Below are 12032 nucleotides of genomic sequence, written 5' to 3' on the forward strand. Positions count from 1 at the left end.
AACTCTGCTCCCAGGCACTTGTGGGATTTCTATTACTTACCTCAGGTAATTTCCTACTCCCCCAGCACCTGGGATCTGAACACTTACCTTGGTTGGGCACCTCCATTCTTATATCACTTTCTTAGTATATGGTTTGCTACCCCCTACAGGGCACATGTATTTCTATGCTTTTTCTAATTGTTGCCAAGTGTATATTTCTGTGCGCTGACATCTCCAGGTGGAGATATACCAATGTTGAAATAGCTTTAGTGTTGTAATAAAGAAGCCTTTATTTTTGCAACACCTGGTGTGTTTCTTTCTTGGGGATAGGTATTGACTGACTACTGTGGTGTTGCAAATGCTTTACACTCCCCCTAGTTAAACTTCAGCTGCTCACCAAAGCTACCCCTAGAGAGATTTTGTTATCTGGCTACCTAAACACTATCACTAAGGGTTGCCTGGACTCCATATAGGGTGTCACATCATAGGTGTACTCCATAAACTGAGCCAGCCTCCTACACTCACATCCCCTTCAGAGGCTCAACAGCATGCGCGGCACAGGGGCTGGATGGGAAAGGATGAAGTGGGGCACGCGTTCTGTACCCATAAAAGGGCCAAAAAGCAGACTGAGGTGAGTGAGGAGCCGCCGCGAGGCCCAGGGACATGGCTGTAGCACAAGAATCCTTGAAGCGCCTAATCAACTGAAGGGACAGGTGCCATTAAAGGGCATGTCCATAAGATTGGCTTGGACATCCCATGAAAAGCCAGACATCCTCAACCAGCGCATTAGGGCCACTGTTGATGCAACCTCTGTCTAGTGAGCCGGCCGTGTCCAGTCCACATCAGCTCGTCAACTTTGCTATGTCACTCCCATCAGCAACTACGTTGGAAGTACAGCCCAGGACTCTTTCGTACCTTGTGGCAGCACTTGCACAACCGCATCCCAAAGCATTTTGGACTAATGGCCTAAAAGGCATGTGGTGTTCACAGACCGCAATGCCAGATTGGCAGAGGAAAACATCTTCTCAAGCGTGTCCAGATTCCTTATCCTGGGGCGCAGAAGGGAATGCACCATCGGAGGTGGAGGCTTGGATGAACAAGTTACTTACCTTCGGTAACAAGGTATCTGGTAGAGACTAGCTGCAGATTCCTTACCTTAGAATTCCCTGGCGTCAGCTATGAATCCGGAGTTTTTCCTGAGCAGTACCCAACGCGCGCGCTGTCGGGCGTCGTCGTTCGGATCAGCGTGCGTCGACCAGCTCCGCGTGCGTCGTTGGAGCCGTCTATGACGTCACGTTGTCTATATAGATGCCGTCTTGGCACGCGTACATCAGTTCTTTTCCACAACTTCCCACGCCAGAAGCGCAGAGTCATGGAAAAACCAACCAATATGCATTTAACCTCTGTTTGGAGTAAAACACTTTCATGCCTATAAGAAAGGCAAAAGTTGTCAAAATCAAAAATATACATATGTACACATATACATATCCAAATGAGAAAAAATTTGCCCAGAGCGGGGAGGCTTGGACGGGTGTAAGGAATCTGCAGCTAGATAGAGTCTCTTCCAGATACCTCGTTACCGAAGGTAAGTAACTTGTTCATCTGATAGAGACTTCTAGCTGCAGCTTCCTTACCTTAGAATAGATACCCAAGCTATAACCCATGGCGGTGGGTCTGAAGGAGATATATATATATTTTTTTTTTATACTAGGAAGTCCTGCAAGACAGAACAGGCAAAATGCCCCTCTCTTCTCACCTGGCTATCCAGGCAGTAGTGTTTCGCAAACGTGTGTAAAGAAGCCCACGTTGCAGTCTGACAGATGTCCACCACCGGTACGCCACGTGCTAACGCAGTGGTAGCAGCTTTGCCCCTAGTGGAATGAGCTCTCAAGCCCTCAGGAGGCTGCTTCTTCGCCCAAGCACAGCATATTTTTATACAGAGAACATCCCAGCGCGAAATGGATTGTTTCTGTACTGCCCGACCCTTCTTTGCACCAACGTACCCCACAAAGAGTTGGTCATTCACCCGGAACTCTTTAGTGCGGTCAAGGTAGAACGATAATGCTCTTTTTGGGTCCAGTCGATGGAGACGCTCCTCTTCCTTAGAGGGATGCGGTGGTGCAAAGAAGGTGGGCAGGGTGATATTTTGACCCAGATGGACAGGGGTCACCACCTTGGGGAGGAAAGAGGCACGAGTTCTTAACACTACCTTGTCAGGATATATCATGAGATAAGGTGGCTTTGAAGATAAAGCCTGCAGCTCACTCACTCTCCTGGCAGATGTAATTGCCACCAAAAAAGCTATTTTAATAGTGAGCAGCCGGAGAGGACAGTTATGCAAGGGCTCGAAAGGAGCACACATAAGGAAGGTAAGAACCAAATTAAGATCCCACTGGGGCATAACGAAAGGCACAGGCAGGAACAGATGCACAAGCCCTTTCAAAAACCTCTGTACTATAGGTGATTTAAACAGAGATGGTTGATCAAGCAACTGAAGAAAAGCCAATAAGGCTGCAAGATAGCCCTTGAGAGTCCCCAAGGAGGAATGGGCGAGAGACAAAATAAACAAAAGGATGTTAGACAGAGAAGAAAGAGGATCAACAGACCTCTCTGAACAATATGAAAGAAATCCAACGGCAGGCGTAGATCGACTTAGTAGAGGGACGCCCGGCTGCCAGAATGACATCACAGACCTCGGGAGGGAGGTAATAAACCATCAACTGTCGCTGCTCAAACTCCACGCATAAAGACGCAGAGTTGACAGGTTCGGGTGGAGAGCCTTCCCCTGCTGCTGCGACAGAAGATCCTCCCGAAGAGGCAACCTGATTGGAGGACCGATGCTCATTTTGAGAAGCTCTGGATACCAAACACTCTGTGCCCAATCCTGAGCGACAAGGATTACTTGGGCCTGGTCGTTCTTGATTTTCTTGAGAATTCTGGGCAGAAGTGGTATAGGCGGAAAGGCGTACAGGAGGCCCCCTTGGAAACTCCAACGTGCAAAACTGCTGACATTGTGCGTTCTCTGCAGAGGCGAACAGATCTAACCAAGGCTCTCTCCACTGCTGAAAGAGTCCTTGCGCCACCTCCGGATGGAGACACCATTCGTGATCCTCTAAGCATTTTCGGCTGAGTTCGTCTGCTCTGGCGTTCAGAGAACCTGCCAGGTGTTGAACCACCGGGGTCATGCCCTGCTGTTCCAGCCACGTCCAGAGACTTAAAGCCTCTTGACAAAGGGTCCACGACCCCACACCGCCCTGCTTGTTGCAGTACCACATTGCAGTAGTGTTGTCAGTGAACACCTGCACCACCTTCCCTTTCACAACAGGAAGAAATGCTTTTAATGCTAGCCGGATCGCCCAAAGCTCCAGCAAGTTGATGTGGAGTCTGGATTCTGCCGGAGACCAGGGACCTCTGATCTCCACCTCTCCCAGAGGGCCGCCCCATCCCAGAAGTGACTCATCTGTCACTACCGTTAGATCTGATTGGGGAAGGGAGAGGGGTCTGCCCTTGACCCACTCACAGTTCACTAACCACCACTGCAGATCTTCCGCAGTCCTCTCTGAGATCCGAACCACGTCGGTAAGATTCCCCTGATGCTGTGCACACTGGAACTTCAGGTCCCACTGCAGAGCCCTCATGCGCCATCTGGCATGCTTGACCAACAGGTCATGAGTCCCAGCAGCCTCAGAGTCTGTCTCATCGAGATCCAGGACAGAGGCCGAAACATCGGAATCATAACCTGAATATCCAGAACCCGCTGATCAGGAGGATAAGCCTGAAACTGCACTGTGTCCAGAACAGCTCCAATGAAAGAGAGCTTCTGAGAGGGAGTCAGGTGTGACTTTGGCACATTTATAGTGAACCCCAGCGAATGCAAGAGGTCCACCGTCGTCTGGAGGTGGGTGGGGCGTAGGAGCCTTCAACAGCCAATCGTCTAGGTAGGGAAATACGGCAATCCCTGACCTGCGCAAATGAGCTGCCACCACTGCCATCACCTTTGTGAACACCCGAGGGGCACTGGTGAGACCGAAAGGAAGCACTGTAAACTGAAAGTGCTCGTGGCCCACCTTGAACCGCAGGTAACGCCTGTGTCTTGGCAGGATAGGAATATGGAAATATGCATCCTGCAAATCCAACGCTACCATCCAGTCTCCTTGGTCTAGAGCAGACAAAACCTGAGCAAGAGTGAGCATCTTGAATTTCTCCTTCTTGAGGAGGAGATTGACGTCCCTTAAATCCAAGATAGGGCGAAGGCCTTTGTTCTTTTTGGGTATCAGAAAGTAGCGGGAATAACAACCACTGCCTACTTCTGATATCAGGACTCTTTCTATGGCTCCCTTGGCCAAGAGAGCTGTAACTTCCTCGCGGAGCAAAGCTAGATGGTCCTCCATCAGCCATTCCTTTGTCGGAGGGATAGAAGGAGGGAAAGACTGGAAGGGAAGGGAGTAGCCCTTCGGAAAGAACTGCAGGACCCACTTGTCTGTGGTGATGGAAAGCCAGTGAGGGAGATGAAAACGAATCCTCCCTCCAACTGGACGGACATGATCCCGCAGAACCACACTAGGAGGGCTTGGGCGCAGTGGAGGGGGGCTGAGTGGCGGCCGACCTCTGGCCAGACCCTCTGGGTCTGAGGGTACCACGACCACGTCCTCTTCCGGGATGCTGTGAAGCCTGAAGACGGTGGCTAAACTGTGGCTGGCATGGTAGCACGCCCCTCCCGAAGCCTCGAAAGGGGCGAAAGACAGAATGCAGTCGTGCCGGCGCTGAAAGGCCCAAGGATCTGGCTGTGGCTCGAGAATCCTTGAACCTCTCAAGCGCGGAGTCTACCTTTTCGCCAAAAAGGCGAGAGCCATCAAAAGGCATGTCCATCAAGCTGGACTGGACATCCCCTGAAAAACCAGAATGTAGCCAGGCGTGGCGACGTAGGGCCACTGACGATGAAATCGATCTGCCCAGCGAGTCGGTCGTGTCCACGCCACACCAGATCGTAAACTTGTATGCATCTCTCCCAGCCTGGGTGAGAGTGTCCCATACGCCCTCCAGGACCTGGGGCAGCACTTTCACCACCGTATCCATAAAGTATGGGAATAACGGCCCAATAGGCAAGAGGTGTTTACGGGCCTCAATGCCAGGCCGGTGGAAGAAAACATCTTCTTCCCAAGCTGATCCAGCCTCTTGGATTCCCTATCCGGGGAGCGGAAGGGAAGGCACCACAGGAAGTAGAGGCTTGGACAACCAAGCTCTCAGGAGTGGGGTGTTGTGTCAGGAAACTAGGGTCGCTGGGAGCGGGTCTATGGCGGCGGCCGACCGCCCTATTTACAAGAGCCCCTATGCTGGCTTTGGACCACGTTCCCAGAAGGACGTCTGTAAGAGCCTCATTGACGGGCAACAACGGCTCCGATGTTGACACCCCCGGCTGAAGCACTTCTGTCAGGATATTCGTCCTGACTGGCACCCTAGGCAAATCTAGGTCCAAGACCTCAGCTGCCCTACGCACCACCATAGCGAAAGAAGCCCCATCCTCCGTAGCCACATTAGGAGGAGAGAGCATACCAGTATCTGGAGACGTGTCCAGTCCACTGGCCTCCCCTAGATCCTTATACCAGTCCTACTGCAATCCTGATTCTAAAGGGTCCTCCGACCCCTCCCATTCCTCTCCTGCGTCTGGCTGTTCTAAATAATGCTCAGACAATGATCTGGGCCTAATCGGCTACGTCGAAGTCGGAGTCGACATCACTCCGGATCATCTGGAATAAGGATGGGGCTGGCGCCGGTGGAGGAATCGTTGACGTCGGACCCGGCGCCGAAGGAGGCCGACTGTGAGAGACCGGCGCTGGTCCAGATTCAGTATCGGATCCTGAGGTCCCCAACGGTGCCGAGGCCGCCGGCGTCGAATCCGAAGGGGCCCCTGCTGACCCCGCGAGGCCCGAAGACCCACCCGAGGGTACAGCCCACTCAAAAACGAGACGCATGGCCTCGTAGAATTCTTTTATTTGAGCGGGGGTCGATCCGGTCCCCGGAAAGGGGGGCAGATGCGGAGTCGACCCTGGCGACGGTTCCGCAGAACTGCGCTCGCAACGTCGACGTTCCCTAGATGCCTCGTCGGTCGACGGGCGTGGCGAAGACGAAGTCCGCTTGGACTTCTTCTTCTTCTTGTGCCTCTTACCTTTAGATGACCTTGAATGCGAGGAAGAAGACTTGTTGCTCCAGGAGCGGTGCCGCGACCTCCTCCTACTGCGAGACCGTGACCTCCGCGGAGTCGCACCAACCGAAGACGAATGTCAAGCCGCAAGAAGCTTAAGGGATCTCTCCCTCAAGGCCTTCGGCGCCATGGCCTGACAATCGGAGCACGAGGTGGAATCGTGTTCCTTGTCCAGGCACCAAAGACAAACTTGGTGCGGATCCGTCACCGACATGGTGCAATGACATGCACCACACGGCTTGAATCCTGTCTTTCTCGAAGACATGACTCCAAACAGTCAAAAAAGCGTCGGCAAACCGTCGAAGCAGGGTAGCTCTTTCCAAAACTGCGCCTAACCGGCGCGGAAGGAAAAGATCTGACGTACGCGCGCCGAGACGGAGTCTATATAGACAACCGTGACGTTATAGACGGCCCCAACGATGCTGACGACGCACGTGGAGCTGGTTGACACACGCGGATCCGAACGACGCTGCCCGACGGCGCGCGCGCAGGGTACTGCTCAGAAAAAATTCCGGATTCGAAGCTGACGCCAGGGAATTCTAACGTAAGGAAGCTGCAGCTAGAAGTCTTTATCAGATAACTAAGCTCTCAGGGGTGGGGTGTTGCATCAGAAAAGTTGGGTCGCCCAGAGCATTGTGATGGCGGCGGGCAATAGTCCTGTTCACAGGAGCCCCTGTGCTGGGTTTGGACCAGGTACCCAGTAGGACATCCGTAAGTGATTCAATTAATGGGGGCAGGGGTTCAGAGGGTGAAGCTCCAGGTTGAAGCACCTCTGTCAGGAGGTTAGTCTTGACTGCCACCGAAGGCAACTCAAGATCCAGGACTTCAGCTACTCTTCACACCAGCATTGAATATGAAGCTCCCTCCTCTGCAGCCACAGTAGTAGGAGAAAGCATGCCAGTATCTGGAGAGTATGTAGTCCACCAGGTCTGAATGCCAGTCCATATATTCTGCAAGGTGCTGGTATCGCGAAGGGTCCAGCGACCCCTCTCATTCATAACCGAGGCCTAAGGCCATAAGCAAAAGACTCAGGATCCGAACTGGGAGGCACTGTTCCCTCCTGCATCGGAATCTGCATCATAACAACCACCACCCGGCTCAGCGTCAGTCTGGAATTACTATGGGGTTTGTGTCGCGAGCATCGGTGTCGGGACCAGAGCCAGGGAAAGTTGAGGTGTCTTGACAGGCATTGGTCCGGATCTGGAAATGCATCCTTGGGTGCCCCTCTGCCTAGGGGCCAGAGGCAAGGGTGTGGAACACAAAGGGGCCCCTTCCAACCCTGTGGTGCCCAAAGGCTCTCCAGGAGGGCCAGGCTGTCCAAAAATGAGGCGCATGGCCTCATAAAATTCCCGAAGCTGGAGAAGGGTCATTCAGCCCGGGAGGTGCGGAGTTGGCCCAGGCATAGGTTCCTCAGAACGAGGCCTAGACCGCCAATGCGCCCTTGTCTTGTCGACCAATGGACGAGGAGAAGTCAAAGCATGCTTCAACAACTTTTTTCTTGGGCTTACCCGGACGGGCCAAGGATCCAGAATGGGACGAGGATGACTTTGGACTCCACAACCGATCTCTGGCCACCATCAGCTTTAGTTTGCTCCCTCAAACTCTCCAGATTCATGGCCAGGCACTCTGAGCACGACTTTGGGTTGTTGTTGCATTCCAAACACCAACGACACATGAAGTGCAGCTCTGTCACTGACATCGCCCGATGACAAGAACTGCAGGGCTTGAATCCGGTCTTCCTAGATGACATCCTCTGTGCACCAGGAATACAGAAACTCACAAAAATCTCAACAAAAAAGTCGAAAAAAAAGCCAGTTAAAAATTGAATGAGGGGTAGCGCTCTTTGGATCAGGGCTTGCTGGCACAGAAAGACCAGAACTGCCATCAGTGCACTGGGGTGGCGCCTAAATAGGACCAGCAACGTCATATCTGGCACTGACAACAGATGTGGAGGGAATCAATGCCACTTAACAGCATGCAGGGGCACTGCTCATGGAAATCTTCTGGATCCCGTCTGACACCTGGGAAGAGTTCAAAGGTGAGGAATCGGCAACTAGAAGTCTCTTTCAGATATCAATACACATATTCCGAAATTTTAGAATCAGATTGATAAAGTTAGAAGGTTAGCTAAAATGACAATATTCTAAGTTCCTATTAATAAAGAATAAAATCACTTTGGGAACTTTATATGTTACAAGGGAACAAACTCCATCTAATCACACTCTTTTAGACAAAAACTCCTAAATTAAAACACACAAAATCATAAACATAAAAAAGACTGATATTCACTTGAAATGTGGGGTACAAAATGTTATTTAATTCATCTGCACATTTTGGAAAGCTAATAGGGTATTCATTCACAAATATCAGGTTTTTGGTGATGTTTTTCACAACACAAAGACCTTTGATCACATGGGATTGCATAGAGTGACTTAAACCCATAAACAGCTAGCACTTGTGGACACTCTGAAGAAATAAATCTGCAAAGGTAATTAAAAACAACTGAGTTTCAATGAGCATGTATGCCAATTTAAAAAAAAAAAAAAGCTTTTGGAGTGGCAGCAATTAAATGAACTGATATTTGTCAAATTACGCACCTCTTCTTCATCTCTAAGTGTACATACATGAAATGGCATAGAAATAAGGGTCTGATCCTTTCTGTCTGCAATATATATCCACCACCATTCCTGCTTTTCCTGCAAAGAAAACAAAATAGAAATTCAGAAACACTGAAACGAGCCACATTCCATTTGTAATAAAAGAAGTTACTCACACCTTCTGTAACACCTTATCTGGTAGAGAATATATGTAGCTGAAGGTTCTTTACCTTAGAATTCTCTCCAGGCATCAGCAAGAATCTGGCAGATTTTTCGTGCAGTACCTGTGAGTGCCGGTAGGTGGCGTCGATCAGCTCTGCGTCCGTGCCAGAAATGACACTGCGGTTCCTATATAGGCACCACCTAGTCAGATGCCCATGACCAGAACTCGGTGTGCTAACGCAGTAGTTGCAGCTTTAGCTCTGGTGGAATGAGCTTGTAAGCCTTCAGGAGGTTGCTTTATGGCCAGTGTGTAGCAGATCTTGATGCCAAGGACAACCCAACAAGAGATGGTACAGTTCTGGTTTGGCTGACCTTTCTTTTCATCCACATAACCCACGAAGAGATGGTCATCCACCCAGAACTCAGTTATAATCAAGCTAAAATTCCATCGCTCTTTTTGAGTGCAGGAGGTGGAGTCTCTTCTCTTCCTTAGAAGGATGTGGGGGGTGCATAAAAAGTAGGCAGGATGATTAACTGGCCTACATGAAAACTTGTGTGATAACGTTTGGCAGAGAAGAGGCCCTTGTGCGAAGAGAGATAAGGCTGCTTAGATGACAAGGCATGCAGCTCGCTCACTCACTTGAGGTGCAGATGTAATTGCCACAAGGAAGGCCTGTTTTCAATGTGAGAAGCCTGAGGGGACAATTGCAGAGGAGCTTGAAAGGAGCACACGTTATAAGGTTAGAACCAAATTAGGGTCCCAATGAGGCACAATAAATGGGGAAGGAGGGAAGAGATGAGTTGGACCTTTAAGGAACCTATGTACAACAGGGGAGTTAAGGAGGGATGATCAGGCAAGAAGGCAGAAATGGCAGCGACATAGCCCTTAAGAGTGCCCAAAGCAGATCCAGGCTGAGCAAGGGAAAGAATAAAAAGTAGAACCTTAGAGAGAGGGGCAGAAAATGAATAAACAGACTTTTCCGTGCATCATGCACCAAATTTCTTCCAGCAGCAGGCATATATCAATTAGGATGAGGGATGCCTGGCTGGCAAAATGAAGTTACAGACTTTGGAAGGTCAAAAGCTGTCAAATGCCACTGCTCAATATCCACGCAAGAAGGTGGAGAGTGGAAAGGTTTGGGTGGAGAACCCTCCTCTGTTGCTGCAACAGAAGATCCTTCCGAAGATTGATTGAAGGATTGATGGCTATGCTCAGCAGCTTGGGATACCAGACTCTCCGTGCCCAGTATGGAGCCACAAGGATGACTTGGGCCCGGTTGTTTCTAATCTTCTTGAGAACTTGGGCAGGACTAGTATGGGCAGAAAGAATTACAGAAGACCTGGGATCCACTCAAGATGAAGTGTCTTGAGGCGCCTTGGAAACTACAGCACGTAAAACTGCTGACAGCCGTGTTCACGGTAGAGGCGTGCAGATCTAACCAAGGCTCTCCCCACTGCTGAAAAAGACCTTGCATCACCTCCGGATTAAGATGCCGGTTGTGATCCACTAGGCATCTTTGGCTGAATTTGCCTGCTCTGTCGTTTACAGAACCCGCTAGGTGTTGAGCCACTAGGCATATGCCCTGCTGCTCTAGCCATGTCCAGAGATGCAGAGCCTTTTGACAAAGGGTTCACAACATCACCCGCCCTGTTTTTTGCAATACCACATGGCAGTTGTATTGTCTTTAAACACCTGCACTAGTCTTCCCTTGCTGGAGGGTAGAAATGCTTTCAATGCCAGTCGGATTGCTCGGAGCTCCAGTAGGTTGAGGTGGAGTCTGGATTCCACTGGAGATCAGAGCCCTCTGATCTCCATCTCTCCCAAATGGCCACCAATGAGTCCAGAGGATCGCAAATTGTTACTGCAGAAGCAAAAGAAGATAGAACTAATGCTCTATCTGTGGTAGTGTGGATGAGCAGTTAGGCTTACCAGAGGGTAGTGCTAAGCATCTGTTGTATTCACAGAGGCGACAAATAAGACATACTCAAAGAATAAATCAGAGACCAATTTAGAAGAATAACATTTCTTTTTATATGTTTGAACCCAAGAACTTCGTGATCAGGTAAGTAGATTTTCAAGCATTAAAATCTAACAGTGCAATTTTTCAGTTCAGCAATGTTAACCTATGGGAAGAAAACAAGAATGCACTTTTGCAGGTAAGCACACGACTTACAAATCCAGTCTTCAGGGTTTTAGGTCAACACCAGGCAAGATTAAAATCAGTACCAAGATTGCACCCACAGAGGGACAGGGGCAGCCAGGGGCAGAGGTCAAATTCTGATTCAGGTGCCCAATGTTAACCAATGGAGACTGGGGGAGGGGTAAACGAATATGCGTTGGTCACGAGTGAGTAAAGCAATGCCAGAGGGCGATTTCCTGGGGTTGTGGTAAGTACAAGGGGGCCCACAAGGCAGCACCAAACTTACACCTTCAGCGGCACAGGGGCAGACGGGTGCAGAGTGTCAACACAACATCGGGGGACAAATGTTAACCAATGGAGGGGTCAGTTTTGAAAAAAGGCTGCAGGTTCGGGCTAGGAGGCTGAATGAAGAAAACCCACAGCTGCCCAGGTAAGTTCTGATGCTAGAGGACGTAGGGACACAAAGTCCAGCTCTCCAAGGCCCAGAGGGTCAGACCATGGTGAACTCAGATTGAGAATCACTGGGGAGCATTCAGAGGACCGGTGAGCCACTTGGGCCGTGGGCATCGGGTGCAGAGGTGGGTCCGGTGGCGGTTTCGCAGATCCTCAGGGCAGAGTTTTTTCTTTTAAAGTTGGTTTCTTCTTGAATAGGTCTGCAGTTTTGGGGAGATTCTGATCTTTGTCGAAGGCAGGCAGTCCTCCCAAAGCTTTGGCGGTTGTTGGATTGCTGGACAGGTCGTCTTTTGGCACAGGATTGTTGAGGACTTCAGACAGGCCAGAAGGGCTGGGGCCAAGTCAGTTGGTGTCTGCAGTCTTCTCTGTGGGTACAACTCTGTAGTTTCCAGCTCTTCTTAGGTCATCAGGAATCTGCGTTCTACGGTTCAGGTGTGCCACCCAAATACTGAATTCAGGGGCATTACAGGGAGCGCCAGGCGGTAGCCAATGGGCTGA

The 12032-nt window shown here is 50.3% G+C and overlaps 1 protein-coding gene across 1 annotated transcript in view; it reads right to left on the minus strand.

The window, feature by feature from the left end:
- SEC63 (SEC63 homolog, protein translocation regulator) overlaps window positions 1-12032 on the minus strand; it is a 620356-nt gene that overhangs the window by 79967 nt on the left and 528357 nt on the right. The window contains exon 19 of the mRNA XM_069235447.1: window positions 8779-8877. Coding sequence (XP_069091548.1) covers window positions 8779-8877 — 99 coding nt within the window. The remainder of the gene's footprint in view (window positions 1-8778; window positions 8878-12032) is intronic.

This window comes from Pleurodeles waltl, chromosome 5 (genome assembly GCF_031143425.1).
Source record: "Pleurodeles waltl isolate 20211129_DDA chromosome 5, aPleWal1.hap1.20221129, whole genome shotgun sequence".
NCBI lineage: Eukaryota > Metazoa > Chordata > Amphibia > Caudata > Salamandridae > Pleurodeles > Pleurodeles waltl.